The following is a 26,952-nucleotide window of genomic DNA, read 5'->3' on the forward strand; positions in this document are numbered from 1 at the left end:
GAAAACCACGCTTCAGAAGCAGAACTTTCGTCTGATTAATTGAACGTATGAGGAACACGTCTTCAGACGGAAAATTTATCAGGAAAGTTTCAAAATGTTGCTCGTAGCCGGGACATGTTCCGCCTGGCTAGACGAAACATTTCTCGGAAGCCTCCCGCTTAAAGCAGTGCTACTAGAATCTCGTTTCTCGGAATTGCCCCGCGTAGCCGTACGCGTCCCTAGAAGTGATAGCCTCTTAAGACAGAAAGCAGAATAAGTGGTGCGAAAGACATCATAGTAACCTTTAACGATAGCATTGCTGCTTCGTCCATGAAATTATGCAAATTATTATGTGTTTGATACAGGTATTCACTCATTCGCTTCTGTTTGTTTATAGTTTGGTTTGATCTGGTTTATTTGATTATGGCATAGCAAACGAGGACTATCCTTCTTTAGGGGTTGGATGCCTTTGTAAAAGACTTTCTACAGAAAACTGTCTCGTCTCCACGTTACACAAAAAAAGAATGAAAACGCCCAGGCAGCCAGCTCGTTCATTTGGAATGGAATACAGGACGAACTGCCTATGTTCAAAGATTTTACCATTTGGCCACTTGTCGGCTCTCTTTGTTTAAAGACCCATATCTCTGTTTTGCTTCGCTTTATGCAGTACTTTAACATCTCTGGAAATGTCAAATTCTGCTTGTATTACAGGTTATTGAGATCCGGTTGTGTTAACTGTAACCGTGGTGTGTATTCTACTGACACTATGCAGCAGAATTAAGCGGCGGCAAAATTTTTAGAATTTAATTTTTAGAGGCAATATTCAGCAAAATTTAGGACACACAGAGACTGCATCGAGGTGCAAAATGCCTAGAAGGTAAAGCTTAGAACATAAATCTATTTATGAAGAATTAAATACAATTCAGCAGCGATATTATATTTTTTCTTTGTAATCTCTTCCATTTAAGAGATTTATTCATGTCAACATTAATATAAATGAGTTATTTGATGGAGTTTTTCATTCACATGCCCCCTGCATCATCTAATTTCAACCGTCGGTTAGCCAACATCTGGCTCTCAGCTTTCTTGGTAGTGTTGCTCAAGAATACATGTTCTCCATGTTAACGGCCATCATAGCGTGGCATTTTTTACATTTTTTTTTAATAACGCGAACGGTACTTAATAACACAATCTTATGATTCCACCATGTAATAAACTATGAAGGATCTCACATTCAGCACATAATTTTGTAACTTTATTCGTGAAATAAAATGCTGGCAGGTAAATGTAATTCACCTGCCTTATGTACAAACTAAATGTAATTCATCGCAATGCAACATTTATCCTTTGCCTAAAAATTTGATTTTCCAACTATTCTTAAATATCTTCCTTGTGATATGATATAAACACACGAGTACCAAATTTCATTCAGATTTATTCATTAGAGCAGTCTTGGCACATCTCAAAGTACAACAGGTTTAATTATAATTTTCTTGTAATATATATTTTTCTTCTAATCATAAAGAGATTAATTCTTGATTTGCTTTTGTTCCATTTTTCATTAGGAGACAGGACCATTTTTTTTTTCATTATTAAAAAGTATCAATACAAGTGGAAATATCTTCTTTGACTGTGGGAGTTATTTTACTTTCTTGCAGTTGAAACTGCTGGAAAAGTTACCAACGAAATTAACTCTTAAGATGAACTTCCTCGTTTTTTCCTCTACTGATTTTAACTGATGTGTCATTTTTAACCACAGATAAAACTTCTCAAATATAGAAATAATTACGATGGATGAAAATGCACACCCATGATTTGGACAAAAGATAGAAAAGAAAATTTCCTAAAGAACATTAACACAACAAAAATATTTTATTTAATAACCATACATTTAGTTCATAGCATTAAACATTTAACACTAAAAATATTTTTAAATTATAAAAAATTTGGCAACAAGATAATTATCAAAAAAATACTCTGAATAATATACGTAATACTAAAATTACCTCTGGAAATTACCAAAAATACTATAAATACAGTCCCTTCAAAAATTCCTAGCTCATCTTACACATAAATTGTTATCCCAATAAGAAATATAAAATCTACCAAATGTGTGATTTAACAGCCACATACAAAATTTACTCCAAACAGAATACACTCAATCAAAACAGTAATCAGTATGATCAAAGTCAAGTCATTGATCTTTAATATTAACTAAAGAGAGTAGAAGAAATTCTACACACAATTAATCTTCTGACCACTGACCACACATGCATCCCATTAAATAAGAAAACTTTACATTTTTCAAACAAAATTAAGGATTACAATAGTATAAACTACAACAAAGTAACTAATATGCGTAAAATGCACAAAGGAAATATTATGATCAGAAACAACTGAAAAATTCATATAAAAATAATAGAAACTAATATGTACAGTTTAGAAAACAATGAAATGTAAAGTATGATAAATTCATTAAATAACTTCAATAATATCTAAAATTTTAAAAATATATATCTCACATCTGGTCCTTTCTAACTTTAACAACAAAAACATATAAATAAATGTAAAACAACAAAGTATACATATAACTAAAATATTTACAAACTGTGTGAATGTTATCAAATATTTATAAATGCATAAATATTACTCAATATTTCAGGATTTTAAAAAACACATAAAATTTTGAGGACTTCATCACAGCATCAGATCACAATAAAATCATTTGGACAAGTCCATTTTTCTGCACTGTTAGATAACTCAAATCTTGCTGATATGTAGTAATTATCAGAAGCTGGATAACTAGCTAGCTGTCGATAACTTAGATGGCAAGAGCAGTCAATCTACCTGAAAAGTCCTGGTTGTAGATCCTAGTATTATAAGCTCAGACTTTAATCAAATAACTGAGAATTTACTTAGAATAATTATTCTAAAAACCAGATTTTGGAAGTTATAATTTTAATTTAATTTTTAGCATTAAAATTTTGAGCTGAAAGGGATAATTTTTTATTCTATGATAAGGAGCAATAATATTTTATGCATAAAAATATAGTACTTGAAAAATCAGTAGCAATATTTGAAATGAAAATTCAACAAGCATTACTCTTTGATTTATTCAGAATTCACAAATAGCATTACATTAACTGGAATATCTACCTGACAACGTGGGAGGGGGGGAAGGAATCTGCATTATCTGTCCTAAATACATTTTGGAAAAAATATCATTTTAAAACCTTTAGATTACCCCCCTTAATTTTCTTTAAATATCCTGTTAAATAAAACCCCCCTTCCTGTTAAATAAAACTATTCATGAATAATGAGAACAACAAGAAGAAATACTTGCATTTGCCTCCTCAAAAATACTTTACATAATGTAATCTGCAGATAATTTTAATATCTTCAACAAATAAGAAAATATCCCATTTAAAAAATCTAAATAGATTAAATTAATAAATTTTGTATTAAAAGAAAAGTTTTAATTTGATCCCAAGTTTATAATATTTATATCATTTAATAGTCTGTCTTTGAAAACACTTCAATTGTTTAAGTTCATATTATGACAGATCATTTTACATGCAGTTTCTCTCTCTCTCCCCCCCCCCCCTTTTTTTTTTGATTTGGAGGGCGGGTTAAAATACCATAAAAAATGCAGAATTATTTCATAAATGAAATGATCTTGCATCAGAGCCAATATGATCTGCACACTCCTGAAATGTGTACCATGTACTTAATATAAAGCCAATATACACTTATATCCTAAATAAGAATTTTAATGGCATGTAACATATTTCTATAAATTTTCCAAAACAGAAACATAACCTTGGAAGAGCTCGCAAAGCGTACCATGTACTTACAAAATGATCTTGCATCTAGGCCAATATGATTTGTACACTCCTGCAATGTGTACCATGTACTTAATATAAAGCCAATATACAGTTATATGCTAAATAAGAATTTTAATGACATGTAACATATTTCTATAAATTTTCCAACACAGAAACATAACCTTGGAAGAGCTCACAATGCATACCACGTACTTAATGGTAAGGAACAATGTATTATATAAAGTTACCATGTAATATATACAGTTATATCCTAAATAAGGATTTCAATGTCATGTGACATATTTCTATATTTTTTTCAAAACACTGAACAGAAAGGTGGAACCTTGGAGCAGCTCAACATATCCATAACTCTGGATTTCTCAAACTGTTGGTTAGAAAGTATTTAAACATTTATAATAAAACAGTCTTTATATTTCATACATACACACAAGAAACATTTCAAAAACTATGCCCATCAAGTGAAATATCCAAAACCTACTTTATAATCCCATCCTATCTTCGTCATGATACCAAAATCCCCAGTTTCTGCCACAATAATAACTTTATCAAATCAGTTTCTAATGATTACAGAATCTAAAAATTAATTCTAATGTTTTTAACCACTATATACTCAGTTCCAAGTCAGTAAAAATAATGTTAAAAATGTATAAGGATTCTTAAGCATTTCTTTCAGAAGAATGCACTTAAGTTTCAGTAGAAGCTACTAATGAAAAACGGTTTCTTATAGCAGCTCTCTCTTTAAATTTGATGCATCATATTTTCCTCTAGGAAGTATAATATATTACTAATCTTTCAATTATATGAAAATACACAAAAATGTTTCCTTTGCTTCCTATTATCATAATCTATTACAAATAAGTATTAATATGTATACTTTTCCGATTTTTCAATTACAAATTCCTATTAAAAGGCACATATGCAATACTAATACCAAAAAATCCTTGATTTTTAATAAAATAGTCATTTATAAATATTTCTTTCTTTTAAAATTTCATTAAAATACTTTAGGAATGCTCACCACATCTGTGGGAGAAAATTAAAAAAATTTTTAAAAAATTCCATAGTCATGAAAATTTTCCATTCAGACACTTAAAAAGCAAACAATTAAATATTAAGAATACAAATATATATTTTAAAGAGATCAGTATCAAATACAATGTGCAAAATCTGAATTAATTATCACAAGTCAGAAGGTTCTCAACACATTTTTCTGGCAACCACATAAAGACACGAGTCTCAGCTGAATTGCTTGGAGCACAATGAAGGGGCACCGATTTGGGAAGAAAACTCTCTTTAATAGCAGTCATCATATCTGCATTTCTTTTAGAAGCTTGCTGGTGATTAACTATCGGAAATGGATAATCCTTCCCAATAATACAGTTAGCAACTTCTTGAACTGATAGTGGTGCAAGCCACGGTTCAAAAAGAAATTGGTGAGGCATATTTTTCAGCTCTGGTACATACTTTCTATGAAAATAAATTAATTTTATATTTAATACTTATTACCACAGAAAAACATTGAATACAGTTATTACAACAATTTTCTATAATTAAAAATTATTCAGTGCTTATCTTCAGAACTACAACAATGAATACACAAATCATCACTTGATTAATAATATGCACAGAATACAGTTTTCAAGTAGTGCATTGTTTATTTAGTTTCCCACTTCACAATGTTTGAATAACAATTTAAATGTTAAAAAAAAATCTTTAAAATCATAACATTTATTAATGAAATGCCAATAGTTACATTTACATTTCTGCAACTGGCATCAGAGAAAACATATAATTGTAACTATTTCCTTAAAAATTCTCTATAATACAGTCAAAAAATTTTTTGTTTGCAGAAATACAAAATTTCACAAATCACATCGAAGATAACTACAGACTATTTCAGATCTCTGATATTATGATGTTAATAACACTGAAAACAGGTACTGTAGAACTTAATTTAGAAGAATCTGGAATGTATTTCAAAATTAACACAAAATGGAAGTTCACCTGGAAGAGTGGCATAGCTAGAACTTTTCCTGCCTGGGGTGGTCCCTGATTCTGCTGCTTGGGACAGTTTCTGAATTTATCACCCTCTCAATATAAAGCCAAATAGCTAAAAAATTTTAAAACGGCACACAGAAAAATAAGTTTAAATTCTATACCTATTTTTGAAGAAAAATTTTAGTTCCAACTTTTTTTTATTATTTTTAATTTTTTTTTTTTTTGGGGGGGGGGAAGGGTCAAAATTATGAATGACATAATAGGGATATACTTGATTGCTCTAGTTGCTGTATGGAAAGTCTGCAATAGTATTACAATATTCAGAATTTTATTGTGGAGATAGTATTTTAGAATAAGCTGCAAAATTCAAAATGACCGTTCTTCATCATTCATATTTCGTTTACTTTAGCAATAGTGAAAGTAAAACTCTGAAATATTTTTCTCTTAAAGAGGAATTCTGCCTTATTAATGTCATTGTGATCAGAATTTATTTAATATTTGTTATGTTGATTCAAAAATTTCTACATAATAAAGACGTTATAACAAGAGATGTAGCTGTTGCCATGGTTGTCATTATGCATGGATCCAGTAGGACTTGCCTAGGGGCCCCATCAGCATAGGAACTCCATGTTCATCATTTACATTTCATTCTGTGAGTCATAGTTGTAGGAGTCCCAGCAAGTTGGTTTGCCCTGGGACCCATAATGCTTACAATGTCACTGGCTGTTGCAGTCTTGAGGCGATTTCTTTGAATACATTATATAGAGTAAAAACTATTTTTTCACAATTCCGTATGACGATTCAGAATATTCTTGTTATTTATGGGCCTTAATGATCCACATGACTAACATAATGTTTCACACTAAACGCGGCATCCCCCAAAATATGCCAGCCCCATCTAGCTATGCCACTGACATAGAAATAAGTTTGGTTATTTATGCTTGTACATTGCATCAGTTTTAACTTGAAACAAATCACTCAAAAGTTATGGTGGGCTCAGATAAGGTTCTGATATTATCTCTAATAATATATATTTTTAAATCATATTCAAGTTCTGCTATTATCTCTATTCATTTATATTTTTAATCATAATCAAATATTGACATCCTATGAAGTGAAGCTTGTTTATTAAACAAATATTGTTCAGCATTTGCTTGGAATAATTTTTTTTACAGATAATGGAATCCATATCCAAACCATTTGTTAACTAAATCTTATATATCAATTTGAAATGACCGTATTATTGGTTCCTATTCATTAGGGCTGTGTCACCTTAAAACTACATTGTTGAGCATTTAATAAATTTTAAAATAATAATAATAATAAACTGCCAACCTCTATACAAATTTAATCTATTTAGTAATAATTTGCTTTTATCTTCTTTCAATAACTCACAAGTCACACTAGTGTTTTTTAAATTATTAAAAATAAGGTACAGAGAAAAGCATCTCATTAGCTACCAAAACAAAAATATGGAAAAATCAATGGCTCTAGTGTAGAATTGGGTGCGCCTCTTTGATTTTCAACAATTTTTTTCAAATTTTGCCGATGAAACCTCACTTCTGGTTACCACGATAGTTTTAACTTTGTTTTAGCTTCCTGATTTTATTTAAATGAAAATAGATTGATGTGTACATGGAATATTTAAGGCAGTGCGCAATGCCTAGTTTGTGCAATTCTAGGATGTTTTTTTAAGTAAAAACAGATCGATGTGTACATGGACATAGATCTTGTGCAATTCTTTGACTTCTTATTCTGGTTTTGTGTAGCGGCCATCTTGAAATTGTGCCTTCCTGGCGCCGATCTTGGCATCAAAAAAGAATCGCCAATATACAAGGGGCACCCAATTGTAAACTTTTACCAAATCAATAAAGTAGCTTGAAGGTATATCAACATTTCTTTTTGTATTTTAGATGTGGATTATATGAAAAATATTCCTAAAAGAAACTTTAAAATAATAGCATAAGACAATATTTATTAGTAGCTAAAAATAAATAAGTTTACTTGCTATTTGTTAGCAATCACAAGCTCAATAGTTATTTTACAGGGAAATTGAAAGAAAAAATACACTCAAAGTTTGCATTGGATATACAAGTTTTTTCTACTTAATGAAGTATTCAAAAATGCTCTAGTAATTTGAAGTCTATTTAGCAAAGATTATGTGTTAACTACTAATTACTAAGGTACCAAAAACTAATTTAATTAATCACAATTCATATGATAAGTACACAGTCTAACTTGGTGAACAAACAACTAATACTGAATGCAATAAAAATATAATTAGATTATTTCTTTAATGTACCAGGAAAGTTCCCACTGAAATTGTGAATAATATTCAAATTTAAAAAATGAAATAAATTTAGCATCAAATTTTGAAAAAATAAAATATTTGGACATAATGATACACTAATTACCTTATGTATTTTCCAGAAGGCTCAAAACGACGCCCATACAAAATAGGGGAAATACATGAAGGACACTGAAGAACATTTTCAAAAGCTGAACTGGAAACCCACATCCAGTTTCCAGCACAAACAGGTGCATCACCGTCTATGAGATATTTCATGAATACCTGAAAAACATGCACATAAAATAAAACATCAGAACAAAATCTTATTCCTGAAATTCCAATGTGATAATTTTCTTCCAGCATTTAATGGCCTTTGCACTAAAAAGATGCATTTAAATTTTTTATAAGAATTACTTTATTACTTTTAAGAATGCTGCAACCAAATCTCTACAGCTCTGCATTCAATAAATTCTGCACTTATTTTAACACCTTCACTGGTAATTTGTAACACTCATAAGCTTCATGTACCTCATTTATTGATATAATTAATTTTGTGTAAATAAAGAATTTTTTTACACAAATAAATAATTTTTTTTACACACACACACACACACACACACAAAAATAATAATAATAATAATAATAATAATAATAAAATAAATAAATAAAAAAAAGTAAAAAAAAAAAAAAAAAGATTTTTTGGTAGTTGCTTAGCAGATATTTATAAGCTTAATGTTTATATGAATAATTTGATGTTCTAAATGGATTTTGCCATTTCATAAAAATAAAAAAAAAACAATGATTTAAACAACTGATGTTATAACTAATGAATGCTTTGGAAATTTCAGGTTTCATAAAAATTTTTCATACATTCAAACAACAATCGAACCTTTAATTACTTTTTGTTAGTATGTGAATGTTTGCAAGGTATCAAATATATAAATGTACTTTAAAAGGTTTATTTTAAAAAAAAGGGTAAGAACAGAATCACATTAAAGCTTATAAATTTTTTCAGAATCATATTAAAGCCTTAAACATTTTTAACACAGTTTGTAACATTACACTAATAGCAAGAAGTTTAATATTAGCTATTTCCAACCATTTTTGTAAAGAAAAAATATAAAAAAAAGTTTTCAGTAAATGAATTTAAAACACTGAACTAGAGTACTGTACTAATCTAACAATACAACCTTTTATCTTAAAATTCTCATTTGAATTATATGCATTTTATCTGTTCACTCCAACATTAAAAAAAAATTAAAATAGTTAAGCAATTATCCTTTAAATTTTGTATTAGAGTATAATTACTTAGTTTTACTTCATGATATGATATATAGATCATTTAATTAGCCTTTGTGTAAAACAACATCATCATATCATGCTCATACTTCCAAAGTTATAATCACATACACAGTTTTTTTCCTTTGTAAAAAAATATCACAAGCTTGCTTAATTAGAAGGTACATTTGTAACAACCCATATCCCCCCCAAAATAAATTCTACTTGTGGACCCCATTAATTAAATTTATTATTTCCTCAATAGCGTTTAGATATTTCATTAATTTTAGTCCAGAGTTATCGATGAGATTAACAATGCTATGATACCAACACTACCCTTAGAGCACTTAAAATTCTTCGACATTTGCAGATGAGCTACAGCAATTCAAAGAAAGTTCTCAAAGTAAATCAATATTATTCCTTGTTTGAATGATACCAAGTATTTCTGTTAAATTAAGGTAATATATAGATATAAGGAATAAGGATTTCAATTAGTTTTACTCCAATTTAGAACTTCACAAAATTTAAATATACATGAAAACTTTCATTGTAAGTTTGTCATGTTACTACATTTTAAACAAAATAGTTACTAAATAGAAAATTTATAATAAAATAATACAAAACATAGACAGGGTTCGTAGCCACATTTTAGTTAAAAAAAAAAAAGCACCTATAAGCACTTTTCCAGCACATTTTAAGGAAAAAATAAGCACCTGTCTAATTACATTATACACAACTGCATAACCTTAAAGGAAAAATTAGACTTGTAATTTAAAATATGAGGAATGCAATATTTATTAAGAGAATGAGCATTACCTCAACCATGGAAAACAATTAACTTTTTTTTAAATTTTAAATGACAGTTCAATTTACAGAATTAGTTTACAATGAAACAAAAAAAAAACTATTAAAAATAAATACAATTTATTTTTCCACTCATATTAATATTTAAATAATTTAACTTAAACCAAATTCTGAACATTTTCTAAATTTTCATTGCATAACAGTTTTCCCTTAACATATATTCCAAGCAAAGTAATTTAAGTAAAAAAGAGGCACATTTCTGAAATAAGAAGACGGGAAATTGCTTTATGCAGTCATCCTTTAACAGTAAAAGCTTAACTAACCCGCATATTCGGAAACTGCGGAATATTCCAGATAGTAACTGGAAAAAGAGGAGTCAGGGAGATTGTAGCCATTCTTAAGATTTCTCGGCTAAATAAATGATTTTGACATTCCGATATGTGCATCATATAAAAATAGGCCAACGGAACTGAGAAATATTCTGCTTAGAAAGCACAGTAAAACTCTTAAGTGTTCATAAACAAATCTCAGACTGAACATCAAAATTAATTATCTCTGCAAAATACCGCAAATGTTATTGTGCAATACGTGCGGCATAATTCTTCCATATGCGATATTACACAATCGGAATCAACAACTGCCGGTATTGGAAGAATAAAGAACTAAATAAAGGAAAAGAAAGAGACTAATCTGGGGTGTTTTTGATTCTAATTTTCAACAGACTGCGTTAAATTTCCGGAACAGAATCAATCTCCGCTTGGGTTGGGTAGACCGCAAAACTTTTAGTCCTATTTAATACAGATTGGGCAGTGACCAAAAAAAAGTCCGCTGCTTCAATATTAGAGATTTTGCGGAGAAAGGGGAGGAACTCCCAACCTCCGAACTGTATAATGTATTGAAAAAAAAAAATATTTTGTCTATTCGATTACTTTTCCTTTATGTAAGCCATTCCAAATATTATTCCTTAGAAAGCTAACGTGTGTAAAAACATACCTATTTTTGGTAGTTTATCTATACTTCAGCAGTTACTGTAACTCTATTATTATAAATATTCATACATGTACTCATAATACAAGCATAATGATCATAATAAACACGAATATGAACTGACCACGCAGAACGAGAATGCAAATTATTAAAATCTTGACAGAAATTCAAACGTGTGTAGTATTTGGGTGGGAGGAAAAGAATACCGAATGTACCGGAATTTTCTACCGTTTTCGCAATTCTTTGACCAATAGAACGATGTGCAACTGTCTGTACTCTCGTGCACACCATAGGTACGTCAATGCAGAGAAAGGGGGAAAGCAATTTCCGGGAGTATGATTCACCATCTGACGTTGCATATAAGGAAGAAAAGTTGTTTATTTAGTTTTAGCTTTGGTGCGGGGAAAAAATGCGCGTTCATTAAAAAAAGCAGTAAAAGCAAAAAATAAGTGCTAAAAACAAAAAAATAAGGGCTTTAAAGAAAAAGTAAGCACCTATAAGGGCTTTTATATTTTATTTTCAAATATAAAAACTTATAAGCACTTGTAAGGGCCGCTACGAACCCTGATAGAGTGCATCTTAATGAAATGCATAAAAGTATGCATTTATACTTAGAATGCTATGGTATAAGGAAATGAATATGTAAGACCTACTTTAAGCCCTTCTTCCCAAGATATCCAGAGGTCTCCTCTAGTAAGAAAGCAAGCAACAGCATTCCGAGCAACATGGTGTATCCAACCTTCTTGCCGAAGCTGTCTCATTGCAGCATCAATGAATGGAAAACCTGTTTTGCCATCAGTCCAGCATTCAAGCATAGATGGATTAGTTGCCCTAATAATAAAAAAATTATATAATTTTATATAATAAATGCAATTCCCAGAAGTCAATATCTAAATAAATAATATTTTTAAAAACGCTACACAAATCTAGCAAAAAATCCATATATATATATATACTTTTGCATACAAAAAGCCCCTCTATCAGAATTTTTTTTTTTTTAAACCCTCTTGAACCGAAAATGAAGAAAAGAGGATACCATTTGCAATGTGCTTACACAGCACATATAAAGCACAGCACATACTATATAAACCACTGTAAATAATTTAGCAACAATCACTTACCTGCAAGATGGTTAGTTTCATGAAGTACATGGTGAACATGAATCAGAAATCATCATTATGAAATTTCAAACACCAGGAATACATCTTAGGGTATTTATTAAAAAGCTTTTAAATGTCATTACAGAAAAAATGTTCAGAAAATGAAAAACAGAACTCGATTTTGTGAAAATGTAAGCACCTCAAAAGAAATAAGTAAGTTGATAATTCTGCCAAAGCCCAAAACATATTATAGTTTATAATCTTAAATTAGTTAAAAACTGTTTTAAAAATGTGGCTTTTATGTAGAAGTCTCATAGGAACTGCGAAGAAGAGCTATTGTTTCTGACATCAATAAGGGAAGTTATGTAGTTTCATTTTTAGAATACGTATCAATTCTTAACAATATTGAAGTAACCTGTATAAAAACTTATAATGAAAGTGAAAAAGAATTGCAGAAACTGGCAACGAAAATGATACAGAAAAACTGATGACATGCCATCACCAATAAAATCTACAGAAGCACTGCAAATTCTAAGGAAAACTCCCGAACTGAAAGACACTGATCAAAAAGCTACCAGTAGTCTTAGGGAATTCTGAATGCAATTGAAAACTGCTATAGAACAGTGCGAGACAAATAAAATAGTTCTTATTCTAAGAGATATTCATAACAAATGCAAATATAAAAATTTATTCATGAATTTCAAAACTGTAAATCATTTACTTTTAGGAATAACTTTTAAATATTATTTCAGGATTAATCAGTCAATTAATTTTTAATTATTATTTTTCTTGAAATGTTTGAAACTGATATCATGATTGGCAATATACAAATTGCATTGTATTAAACTCAGCCGCTTTATAAACTCAAGTATGTTTTGAACGGAAGTGATTTTAATAAGCAGTGGGTATGGTATAATAATAAGAAATGCTTCTGTACTCACAGAAAAAGACAAACTTTATTAATGAAATAAAATCACTTTTTTAACCAAAATAAATTGTGTATTCTGAATTTCAAATACCAACAACCATAAAAATTTTATAACGATCCCCTCAAAATAGAAACGATGCATTTCCCATGAAGGAAAACTTTAATTCAAAATTCATACGTATGATTAGAGCAAAGCAAGCAATAACCAAAATTTCACAGATTTTTTATATTTATAACACACACTTTTAGGGTGTTTATTACCTACCAAACACTCAACAAATTAATTAAACCATACACATTTTTAAATTTGTTACATCTTGCTGTTTCAAGATCTTTGGCTTCAAATTCTCTTTTCGTGGTGCATGGCAGAATTCTCATTTTCCTACATAACATGGATCAAGTGCTACTAACCTACAAAGGTTCGAATTCTGAAGTCTTGTATATTTCAAGGATCTTTGGATAAGATATCAGAACTGCGAAATTATTATATGTATGATTATACCTATCTGCTTCAGCCTAATAGCAAATTACCATAAACGCCTTAAAGTAACCCCAAAATTGTTTTAAAAAATTGACAAAACCACTAAAAATTACAGGAAATGAAATTAAGTGGTTTTCACTAAAGAAAAAAAAAAGAAAAAAAAAAAAAAAAAAAAGAAAAGAATAAAAGGTTGATAGTGGCACTGATGAGATTGATATCCTCTTTGGATAAGTATGAAAACTAGCAATGAAACTATTATATTACTGAAATAAATATTTTTTCCACATGTGCATATATGTATTATTTATACAATGTTACTAAAAAAACTGAAGATGTAAAATAATAGCATCAAGATCATCTGTGGCTTATTGAACTTTAGCTTTAGAAACTGTTTATGCCACTTTTTCTTACACTGACATTTTAATTTGATCAAATTTCCATTCAAATTACGAAATATAAATTGTATTTAATTTTATACAAAAAATTAATCAATAGATTATTTTCTCTCTCAAGGTGTTAACCAGCTACTTACCACCATAAGGTGTTAACCAGCTACTTACCACCATACCAAACATTCAACAAATTAATTTTCTTTCAAACAACATTTTCCTTATTGTATGGTAACTGGTTATGAATGAAATTATTGCAAAGTATTCTCATTATAAAGGGCCCAGGCTGCACAAGCTAGAATGCATAAAAAAATTAAAGATTAAAAAATAAATAAAATAAAAAGAACTAAAAATTATAAAAGACTAAAACAAAGTTTTCAAAATCTTTTCCTGTTTAAATAAATTAGAATTAGTTTAGCAGACTTTTAAATGCTCATATACATACATATTTTATTTTTTCATACATTATAATTGTGTATAACTGCAGTTATAAGTAAATTAGAGAAAGCTTCAGAAAAGTTCAAAAGACAAATGGCGAAAAAGGAAACTAAAAACTGGAGAAAATATTCAGTTATAGAAACGTGTTATATAGTTGCAGTGCCCTTTAAGAAAATATCAGCACTTACCATGGAATATTTAAACAAATAGGATTATCTAGCATTGAACTATAATGTACATTATTCATACACATAGCATAGAAATATTCTCTCCATATAAGTTGACCCATCAAACCATCTGGTAATAGTCCATCAGGTAAACAGGAATCAGAGTTGACACTTTTATACAGATCAGAAAGACTCCAATAAAATCTAAAAAATTGTATCTTTTCAGTCATTATCATCACACATTAGAACTACATTATTAAATCAGCAAGTAAGAAAAATCTCTGAACACTTGACATATAAGAACATAACTATGAATTCCAAGCGTTCTTATTTATTTCCTTGATTTAACAATTATGTTTTATAAAATTAATATCTTTTTATATATCACACAGAATTTTCCTCCATCTCTATTCTGAACTTTTTCTCATAAAATATTCTTATCACTTCCTTTTCAAGAAGCATTCAAGAAATGTAGACTGAATACGAATGGTGTATGCATTGGTGACAGCACATTCTAGTTCTAAAAATTACCTAAAATTCAATTCACATTGCAAACCACAAAAAAAATTTACAATACTACAAAGTTGACAGTAAATGCAAAGTGGTTGTGGAACTATGTAATTCTAAAAGTGATGGTGTGAGCAATTTTATAATGAAAGTCTCTCTGGTACAAATGAAATTTTATAATGCAATATATATGATGGGAAATATAGTAAAATTTAAAAAAAGTGAATCTAATTGTGTGCTGATATCAGCAACAAGTGGAGATGCAAAATAAAACAAAATAAACTTTTACTTTGCATATGAATTCAATTTTTGGTGTTTGTGAAAAATTCGTTCTAAATTTCTTTCTTTATGCATTTACCAATCAATTTTCAGCAGCTATGTAAATTTTTTAAATGATTTTATATTTTTCTTTATAATTTTTTTTTGTTTATGTAACATATATATATATATATATATATATATATGTTATTGTTAGTTGATGGTAGATTGGTTTATCCCTTTATACGTCGATTAATCTGTGATCAATGACAGTAGTTACTTTCTCAATATTTAAAATTTACTTTTGGTTTTGGTGTTTTTGTGATTAAAGATTTTTCTTAGCAGATTTTTAAACAAATAATTGAAATTATTTAAAATACTAATTTAAATTCTAAAAAAATATTTCCATTGATGGTTTTAAATTTGTGTTCCATGGAGATGATATATGGAAAGTTTTCTTATTATAAATTATTATGAATTATTGGTTTATTACTTTGCAGCTTTAGCACAAGTCATGGGCTTTTTAATTCACTTTTAATAACTTTATTTAAAAATATATATATATATATATATATATATATATACATGTATATGTACATATATAAAATTGATGAATATTATCTCATTCACCATTTTTTATAAACCAATAGCTGATGCTCAAGTAAAATAAAGATGAAATTGACAATATATTTGTTTAAAATGTCCACTGTGTCTGCTTAAAATGTAAAAGAACTTAGAGTGATAAGTACAAACAAATAATTTAGCATTTGATAATTTATATTATGCTCAGAAGAGAATAATCCTTGATTTAATGATATCTTGATTTAGTGATAGTTTTCTTTAGTCTGTTGGAAAGTACTAAACCACAGTTTGACTCTATTTAATAATTTACAGTAATAATTCACAGTAATTAATAAATAAAGAAAAACACTGAGCATTAAGTTAATGACTTTAGAACAATTATGATGGCTTCTAAAAATCCAACATTTGTGAAAATCTTCATTATTACTGTAACATCAAAACAACTAGAGAAAAGTATTCATAGAAAAGTACCACTAAAGAATTTTGATAAACAATAACTCACTTTTGAATGACTATGGCTTCAAAGAAATCTGAAGCTATTTTTGTTTAAAATATTAAGTGAGATCAAAATAATTATGCTTTTTAGCAATAAGAATGCTTTTGTAAATATATTTCAAAGCTTTTTCTTAAAAAATTCAAAAATACATTAGAATGATAGTAAATCTCTTTGATAAAACTAAAAACATTTTTAACTCAAACTTTAATGCAAACCATCTAAGAAAAGCAGTGAAGCCATAAAATGTTGACAGTTCAAATTAAGTTCTACTACAATCAGTTAAACAAGTTAGTTGCATGATGGTTTTGACCTTTTACCTCATTTATAATAAAAACTGAGAGCACTTTCATTTAAAAAAGTCCTTCAGAAAGATCTCCCTCTGTTAAAAGCAGATAGCCTTACAGTGCTTTGTCATAATTAAATAATTCATACAAATATCATCAACTATCTAATATCTAAAAATGTGCTAGCAAGTTTTAAAAACGGAATAACTGTAACTATTTACAAATGTTTTACACAAAAAAAATTCCAATCCAACATTCCCTGTTGACCATTTTTGGCAAACAAAATCTGTTAGCAAACCATTCCTCAAAAAGCCGGTTTAATTTTTCTATAGAATAATAAAAGTTAACATCTATTTCTCATTTTTTCTCATCTGCCTTCAACAAAACAGCATGTAGAGTGGTATTTTCAAAATTATGGATCTGGTTATACAGGTGTGAATATACAAAATATTAAAAAACTGTCAAAATGCAAAATGGCAGAATAAAAAACACAACATGATACCACCCAGATTCGTATTTAGGTGAATTTATGTGGTGCTGAGTTTACAATAAGAAGAAAATTTTGTAATTATTTTAAATGCCTATAAGGATTTTTGGATTTGAAGAATGACTGGCACAAATGTTAATAAATTTTGTCAGATGATCTTAAAATCTGACATCATATTTATTTAAGTTATTTTGTTAACTAACTAGAAAAAAATTATCTGCTCCTTCAAACTTCCACCAAAATTACTGGCACAAGTTTAGAGGGATATGTGCTAATTTTGGAAAATATATAAGCACCTCTTTTGCACTAATTCTGAGCACAACTGGCTTTGGAAAACAAACAATATTTCAATGGAAGTGCACTTCTTCAATTGTAATGATAACATATGTAAATACATCAAAATGTGGCAATTTATTATCCAAATAATGCAGCAAAAATAACTCTTAGAACTGTTACTTATAAGAAGTTTAGATATGATGCAAATCATTATAATTATTTTATGGTATCTTTTAATAAAATGTTTTGCATTACATACAATTCAGCTTCAAAACATCATTGGAATTAGTTTATTTTAGAAAAACAGTTAAGAAGAAAACAATGTGAAATATATTTCTTTCATAACAATCCCTTTCAACAGCTACATATTTTATAGCATTCATAGAGTTGCCAGAAGAAGTCCTGGATCCATTTCTTTGACCTTCATTAAGATGATTTGTCACAGTTTCTGAACTGCTAACCCAAAAACTCAAATATCATATGAGAAAATACACAAAAGTTGACCAGATACAATCCAGAACAACATGTATCTTATTCCAGTGTTGTCACATTTTATATGTTAAATTCTATTCAATGACATTGCTTTATGGGAACCATTTCAAATCCAATAATATTACATACATATTACATGGGGAACTATTCTTGCTATAGTTAAAAAAGAATGGTGATATCAACCATCCATGGTGTGATATCACAGATACACATTCTGACAATACACTACTCACTAACTTCAACTGTTTCATTCAGGAAGTAAAATTTCTTAAAACTTTTTTAAACTGTTTTTCACATACATACAGGAAGGAAATAATAATTTCCAAGAATAAAAATAAATAAATATTTTTAAAAAATTTAAAAATTAAACCAAAAAAAGAAATACAATAATAATTATATATAAAGAAGTCAGAGAAAAGCTCGGAAAACTACCTGATAAAAGATATAAAATATTATATATAATATTATGCCTAATATATTACCACTTTTTAACAAAAATTCAGTTGATTAAAAGGAAAGCTTTATTATTTATTATCAATTTTTTTTTTCAAAATACCTTTGTTAAAAAAGGCCACTGTATAAGCCTCTGGTGACATTTGAAATTTGCACTTTACAAACTTGGGCATTATATTTGCTAATTTTGATGATGAAATGTAATAGCTACTTTAATAAGTAAATAAGACTTTTTCCTATAGTATTATATATAAAAACTTACCGTCTAACAGATAAACAACCATTACTTAATGCAGCACTCATAGACATGGGTGGTCCAAGAAGATCAGGGTTTATCTGATTCGGCATAAAGTATCCAGAGCTGAATGCAATTTTTTCTATTTTTAAGCGTTCTTCCAAATGCTCTAATGCACGTATTTCTCCTCCTATCCATATCTGAAATCATAAACACAGTATTAAATAAAAAAACTAAAGTAATTCCAAATAAAAGATCTTAACTTAAAACAAATTAAATTTTGTTTTCAAAATTTAATTTGTACCAAAATTTAATTTGTGTTTGTTTATTGATATAAATCATAAGAAAATGCAATCCATTCAAACATATTTTACTTCTGAGCATTTTTATTACCATCTTTTTTTAATATTTAAGATTACTAACATGTACACTGGTGTGCAAAAATTAAGGATGAAGTCGAAATATTAACATATCAGCTGAACAAAGAGGCAGAGCGGACAGAAAGACCAATCAGGAGATTAAGTAAGGTGATGTACGGTAGCACATGCGCAGATATGCAGGTAGACGTAATGGGGGATAGTCTGAGTAGTATGAAGCATGTTGTCAGTGTAAGATCAGTATATCTGGCAAAGAGATTGCACGCCGGATAGCAGTTAAAATCACACCGAGTTGCTGCCTCAGCGAGAAATGGCGAATAATCAATCTGTTAGACGACATTTGGATGCTTTTACCCGAGGCCGAATCATTGGAAAGTTGGAAGAAGGCCGCAGTGTGACAAGTGTGGCTGCAGAGTTCGGAATTGCTCACAGCATCGTTTCACGACTTTGGAGACAATTTCAAACTACAGGAACAGCTATCCGAGGGTTTAGTAGTGGTCGTTCACGAGGAACCACACCCGCAGATGACCGGTATATTGCCTTACAGGCCAGAAGAAACAGGCGGCAGACAGCGGGAGAAATCGCTAGACACACGACACAGGTGACTGGATGACCGATATCGCGTTTTACCATGGGCAGAAGACTGCACGGTGGTGGTCTGTTTGCACGACGCCCTGTATGGTGTGTACCTCTAACGCCTGCCCATCGGAGAAGGCGTTCTCTGTGGTGCAGGGAACACCGGAATTGGAGAGACCATGAATGGGGACGAGTACTCTTTACAGATGAGAGCAGATTCAGTCTGAGTATCGATTCTCATCGCATACTCATCTGGAGAGAGCGGGGAAGCCGCAATCATCCCTCGAACATCATTGAAAGGGACAGGTATGGAGGTGGCGGTGTTCTCGTTTGGGGAGGCATCATGCTTGGCAGTCGTACAGACCTTCACATCTTCGACGCAGGTTCAGTCAACAGGACCCGTTATTGTAACGAGATTCTTCTTCCATATGTGCATCTTTTTAGAGGCGCTATGGGTCTGCAGTTCCTTTTCATGGACGACAATGCACCATGTCATCGCACAGTAGCTGCCGAACAGCTCATTGAGAGTGAGGATATTGAACGTATGGATTGGCCAGCACAATCTCCGGATCTCAATCCCATCGAGCATGTATGGGATTTCCTAGGCAGACGCTTGGCAGCTCGTACCATACCACCAGTAACGATTCCGGAGCTTCGACTGACGCTGCAAGACGAATGGGCTGCAATGCCTCAACAACTCATTGACACCCTCATTCTCAGCATGGGCAGACGCTGTGAAACCTGCCTAGCAGTCAGGGGAGATCATATCCCCTATTAAAGACCGGATGTTTCTTGCTGGACACCCATCACAGGGATGTTTCGGCCTTCAGTCGCATTGCGCTCCATGCTACTTTTTCAATAAAGCTTCTTTTTATCCCTCTAATTTCTCTTTTAGTAAATGCTGCTTACATTACTCATGTCCTTACGTATTGGGGATCTTACGGTATTAAATGTGTTGATTTGGAAAGCTTTTGTACAAAGTTATATTGAAAAAACCGTCTCGTCCTTAATTTTTGCACACCAGTGTAATTATACCAATATACAATCTACTATAACAATAATCAGAACAAAAATCAATAGTTAAATTAGGAATTTTCAATACAAAATGAAAAATCTCACCATTCATAATAGTTATCATTGGATTTATAAATTGCATGGAGTTTAAAGAGTTGATTCTACAACTAATTTCCAAGTACTATATTTCTTAAGAAATGAGAATCTAAAAACAAAATTTAATCTTGAAATGTTTTTGAAACATCAGATGAATATAATAATAATTTGCCACCACTTTAATAATTTACACTACTTTAAAAATCATTACCACATGAAGTGAAGAATGAGCATCTGTTAACATTCAATAAGCAATATTTATTCATTTACATTTCAGATTTAAGACCAATATGAACTTAACATTTTTTGGAAAGGCATTTTTAAAGAAAAGTCTGAATTTTATGAGTCCCAATTTTATGAGAGTAGGAGTAATTTACCTTCGGAACTTATTGTTAGTGGAATAATTATTAGAAACTTTTGATAAATATATTCAAACTAAAGTCATGCACATTAATTTGAACTGCATTTCAGTCTCTTCAATATTAAGCAGTGTTCATAATCAGTATTAATAAAAACAGAGCCTGTGTTGCTTTCCAATTAGTGTAGATAGCTTCTAGAACTTTCTTGAATTTTTCAAACTCTCACAGCTGTGTACTAAATCTTCATCAGTTAAAATTTCATCTTTTTCAGTTGCACTACAGCCTATTGCAGACCAAGGCCATCTCAACATGTTTCCTCCAATAGACCAGTTGCTAGAATCCATCAATGATTGATTTTCAAAATTCTTCAGATCTGTCTTTACACAGTCTATCCATACACTAGCAAAGGTCACTTTTTTTACACGATAAGATTTGATGACTCAGATAATATTAGGTTGTTTGTATCATCTACAGATTTCACGGTTAAACAAATGTATCCATCTAATATTTTCTCTAACTCAGCTATACATTTTTTGGACATTTTTCTTTCAAAGACTAGAAGTCTTTATTCATCAGCTTTTGTTAATGGCCAACATTCACTACCATACAATACGATAGGTTTAACAAGAGTTATGTAAAGCTTTACTTTTGTCTTGAAGTTTAATAATTTAGAATTAAAAAATTGTTTAAACCATCAGAACATCTATTAGCTCTAAATAATCTATTGTCAATTTCAAGTTTAATACTACTATCATTAGAGATGATAGTGGTGAGATATGTAAGCTGAGCAATGCCTTTGAAAGTATAAGAATTTATTTGCAGTGGGTGGGAATTACAAGCTCTATTTATTACTGCCATAAATTTTATTTTACTCTGGTTATGGTTAGTCCAGTCTCTGGCTGCAGACTCTGCAAAAATAAAAGTCTCCATAACAGCCTGTTAACTTATCAGTTAAAATTTATTGTGAATAACAGGCTCATAACAAGGCTTATAAAATTTATTACTGTTGTTAATATTACTGACCTGACTTTCTAATGCATGTATATTTTCATGCGTTTTCCTTGCAACATACTATAGTCAGATTTATTTAATCCATTAAAATCTTACTCCAAATTCAGCTACACACTTTAATTTACGAAGTAATTAAGTTAGTTTCTTTATTTTTTAAAAAGTCGGATATTCCACTTTCGTTTTAGCTTAACTCAGTTAAGAGACATGTGTCTTCAGTAATTTTTGAGTATTATTGAAATTTTAAAATACAAATTATTCATTCTCATCTATCTGACATAGTATTCATCTATAGACAACAATATACAGTAAATATTTGCTTTTTTTTGTAAACTTATATTTGTTAATGTAAGTTAATTAGTTGAGATATTATTTGTAAACTAGTACATATTTTCATTAGAAATGGGGAGGATTTTTCTGGCTTTCAAAAGCAACTTTTTAACTCTGATATTAAGCAAGATTACCCACTTTAAGCGATTTAATTTGGTTACTGAGGGGTTCGAAAGCACCAAAAAAGGGTTCCTCTTCCCCCCCCTTCAGCTTGGATGGCCGTCAAGAAAGAAAGATGTTGAATTGAAATAACATAAATGTAGAAATTCTGGTTCTTGGTGTGATTCTGGTTCTGATGTTCTTGGTGTGGGTGCTGAAAATTCTCCCTTCTTTTGGGGCATTTTCTGGTATGTGGTAACCTTCAACTCTTTAAAACAGGTTGCAGGTGGGAGAGAGCTCACTTTTTTCTTTCGATTCGATTGCCTCCCTTCTCTGCACTACCCCTCAAGGGGCACTTGCTAAAACTATAAAAGAAAATGACAATGTAATTAATGTACCTCACTGAGGAGTTAAAACCCAACGTTGTAACACAACAAAGTAATCTAAACATCTCTCGCAATGGAGGTAAAACTGAAGCTGCAACCCAGCAAAAATATAGCTAAGGAACCCAGCCATTTCTCCAGGTGGACCTGCAATCCTCTTTTCGGCATGGGAGACATCAAGCACTTATTAGTTCCCTCTGCCCAGCACCTCATCTAGTTATCTACTCTAGCAGATAGACCCTTTTGCTGACTCTTGAGCCATGATCAGGATGCTCTCATTTTCTGGCAAGTTTCCTTGTCATTTGTGCTATCCATTCTTTTGTTAGATAAGTAATAGCTTCTTTATTAGCATGATATCCCACCTGTGCGGAGAGTTTTCTTTTAATGCTGTTTTTAAGCACTCGCTGCCTCTGTTTAACTTTTTTAACCATATTACGTTGCTTAATTCTTTATGAAATGCTTGATGTATTAACATTAATGTATTACTTTATCTCTCAGAAGTAAATATGTTTGAGATGTTTTAATTTTAATTGAAAAACCCCAACAAAATAAATAACTGATAAAAATTAGTTGTTATTATTTGATTCCTGCCAATTACACACTTGCTAAACAGAATCGTTACCCTTGTGCATAACTGAATTTTCTAGAACACAACACAATATTATATATGCATTGTGTTCTAGATAATTCAATTATACGTAATAATAAATACACAATTTAAATAAATAAGGTGTTTTGATGGGTACAAAACAAGTAGTATCCCTTCACCATAGAACAATAAAGTAAGATACCTGCACATATCTGATAATACAAATGTTGGTCAAAAAGTAATGCACAATATATTGAAGCACTGGTAATGGAAGCATTTAAATGAAATTTAGTAGAAGTATTGTTCCTTTGGAAATGTCACTCAATTTATTATCCATTTACTTTGCTGCACTGCAGCCACGACATGTTTGTAACATGACACAAATGTACACTTTGCACCAAAAAAATGGGACAGTTCTATATCTCCTGTTCTACTGGGCCAAATGACGAAATTTAAATTGCGTTTTTCATGTCTCGAAAGTGTGACTTATATATTAGATTTATATATAGCCTTGTTTTAACATAGGTATTTTGACACAAAATCAGATGTTTTCTGAAATGGCATACCAATTTTTTTCCACATTTTAATTCTAGTGCTCAAATTATGCTCAAATATCAAATTTTGTAAAATTTGCTGAGAGACTTACAGAGAAATTTAAAAATTTACCTTGGAGCACTTTTTTCAATTTGTGCCAAGAATAATTAACTTGGAAATATCAACATACTTTCCTTTCCTTTTTTACATTGCGCATAAGAGGAAAAAAAGTTTGCATCGTTCATACTTTCAAATAATTTTAAGCATATAAACCATATTTGGCATTATTATCGCTTTTAACATATATGCCAACTTTTAAAATGTGTGAATATATAAATTCACTTATATCTTTGGAAATTGTGATAAAAAACTAATTTTTTGCATGTGTGCCTAGAAAAATACCTACTTTAAGACGACAGTGAAAATTTAATAGGCTATAATTCAAAAATATTTTTGAAAATTTTTAAAAATACTACAAAATACAAATTTTAAAAACAAATAAAAAAATAATTGCGAATTTTATTTGAATTGAACCTAAATATCGAACTGTGAAAAAAGGAATCAAGTAAGTTTAAAAAAGAAAAGAAATACTAATAAATATATACCAAATTCAATACTGGGGAGCTAAAATTTTGAGACCTAATTTTTTAAAAACTGCATGTGCGATTTTTACAAAACTTAGCACTTTGGCATAATTTGGATTGCAGAATCGAAATATAGGAAAAAAATCGGCATGTCACTACAGAAAAAGTCAGATTTGGTATTAGAATACCTTTATTAGCACAACGCTATATATAAATCTAATGCATATCCTAAGCCGGGCTTTCGAAACATGAAAAATGCAAGTTAAATTTCAACAGTCTACCCAATAGAATGGGAAATATAGAACAGTACCTTTTTTATTTTGTGTGCAAGGTGTACATCTATTCCACTGATAACCTTCTGCTCTCAGGAATGAAATGAAATGACATTTCATCGTACCATGATGGCTCCAGGAAGTAGTCTTGATAATTCCAAGAGAAACTTTACAGAAATCATCACACATGTTCTTCCTTATTTGGATCATCTCCCTTATCAAGAACCAAAGAACCTAGCCTGCACAAATCTTCTGTATCCTAATAATTAGATTAATCTCAACAAAGATTCTTTTGCCATACTTCTGTGCCCCATTATCTGCTTCATGATGATGCATCTCTCATTTTGAATGAGTTCCTCAATAAATGATAGGTTTTCATCGACAGTAATGGTTTAAGGTTTATCTGAGTGAGGTTGCTGCAGGGTGTTGCAATTACCAACCCAAAACCTCTCAAGCCATCGAGATGCATTACTTCAGTTCATTGGGTGTTCCCTATAGATTAGCAACAGCTTAATGTGAATTGATGTTGCTGAGTTATCCCCAGACTTGTAGAGGAATATGATTACTGCACAATGAAGTAGTAGCATTGCTGAGAACAGAAGTAAAACATTACTTCAAGATTTACATCTACCTGAAGCTCAGCGCTTTTAAGACTTCAAGACAAACTCATTCGAAAAACATGATAAAGACATTTTATTGCACACAGACACAAAAGCAAACTCTATGACATGCATTAACTACTTCTATGCAAGCAGTGATGCCACTTGGGGAATGTCAGCACCACTCCATGCTAACTTTAATTCAGTTTAGTTTATGGTATCTCACAGATCATCCATGGGGACTTACTTGCAACAGCAAGGTTATCTGGATGTGGAAACACATGTGAGGGTTATGTCTAACAGTAGAGATGCCTTCATGGAGGACTTCTTAACAGAAATTAGTTTCTATTTACATTACACAAAAATCAATCATTCAGCTACCTCATTTGCCTGGGATTGAACCCAGCAGTGAGAGTGAACCAGTGTTCATCAGTTTTAACTGCTCAGCCACTAGTGGGACTTACAACAACAAAAAATAAGTATAAGTTAGAAGGTAAAGAACAAATTACTACTCACAAAATTTCATTTATCTTCTATTTATCAGTACTAAGTTATACAGCACAAAGTCTGTAATCCGAACTCGTCAGGACTTCGGCGATTCTGGATTAGAGGGTTTTCCGGATTACAGATCATCAATTTAAATCTGGTAAGATGGCATGCAGAAATTATACAATTAAAAATATGAAACCGTAATTTATGAAATAAAGAGCAATTATGATCTAAAGGGTATCAAAATTTACAAAAAAAAAAGCTTAATATTTATTTGTTTACTTTAGTAAACATTTATATCAATGTAAGTTGTTTAAGTTGCTTCGTTTTTTGTGCTAATACTTTCTCTTTAATTCTATAAACAGACATAATTTCTTGTTTAGTTACAAAGTTCCACTGTTCAAGTCCTGTAATTGCTGTGTTGAGAATACCGACTAACTTGTCAATTGAAATTAGTTAGTTTTCAATAACGTTACTTTCTTCACTATCGGAAGTCCGCATGGGTAAACGCTTTACTGACTTTACGCACATGCGTAGTGGACGCACGCATATCAAATGTGCATGCATAAACGCATTCCGCACATGTGTAAGTTTGTGGCTTTGAGGTCCGGATTATAGATCATTCCGGATAATGGATGTTCGGATTATGGACTTTGTACTGTACTGGATTGTGCACTACTTTTGACCAATCTTTGTATGCAGTTGAACTTCGTTGAGTTAATCAGATTATTAAGTACTGAGAATGCAGAGGCATAGTCGGGATTTCTACAAAGGACATGGCTGTTTAATGCCAGATTTTTAAAACACTGCATTAATATGAGGGAATCGGTGTTATATTTTACAACTGACTACATTGCTTATGCAGTATTGTTGAAAATTTTATAGCATA

General features: G+C 30.6%; 1 protein-coding gene across 3 annotated transcripts in view; it reads right to left on the reverse strand.

Annotated features, from left to right (window-relative positions):
• Positions 1 to 1,832: 1,832 nt before the first annotated feature.
• Positions 1,833 to 26,952, reverse strand: part of cry (circadian regulator cryptochrome) — a 42,866-nt gene continuing 17,746 nt past the window's right edge. For all 3 annotated transcript variants that reach the window (XM_035360451.2, XM_035360452.2, XM_035360449.2), the window contains exons 6-10: positions 18,782 to 18,954; positions 14,706 to 14,888; positions 11,835 to 12,012; positions 8,237 to 8,394; positions 1,833 to 5,291 (exon numbers count right to left, since the gene is read on the reverse strand). In XM_035360451.2, coding sequence (XP_035216342.2) covers positions 4,997 to 5,291; positions 8,237 to 8,394; positions 11,835 to 12,012; positions 14,706 to 14,888; positions 18,782 to 18,954 — 987 coding nt within the window. In that variant the 3' untranslated portion in view covers positions 1,833 to 4,996. The remainder of the gene's footprint in view (positions 5,292 to 8,236; positions 8,395 to 11,834; positions 12,013 to 14,705; positions 14,889 to 18,781; positions 18,955 to 26,952) is intronic.

The sequence above is a fragment of the Stegodyphus dumicola genome, chromosome 5 (genome assembly GCF_044657685.1).
Source record: "Stegodyphus dumicola isolate Sdum_Otavi_A_Nest chromosome 5, ASM4465768v1".
NCBI lineage: Eukaryota > Metazoa > Arthropoda > Arachnida > Araneae > Eresidae > Stegodyphus > Stegodyphus dumicola.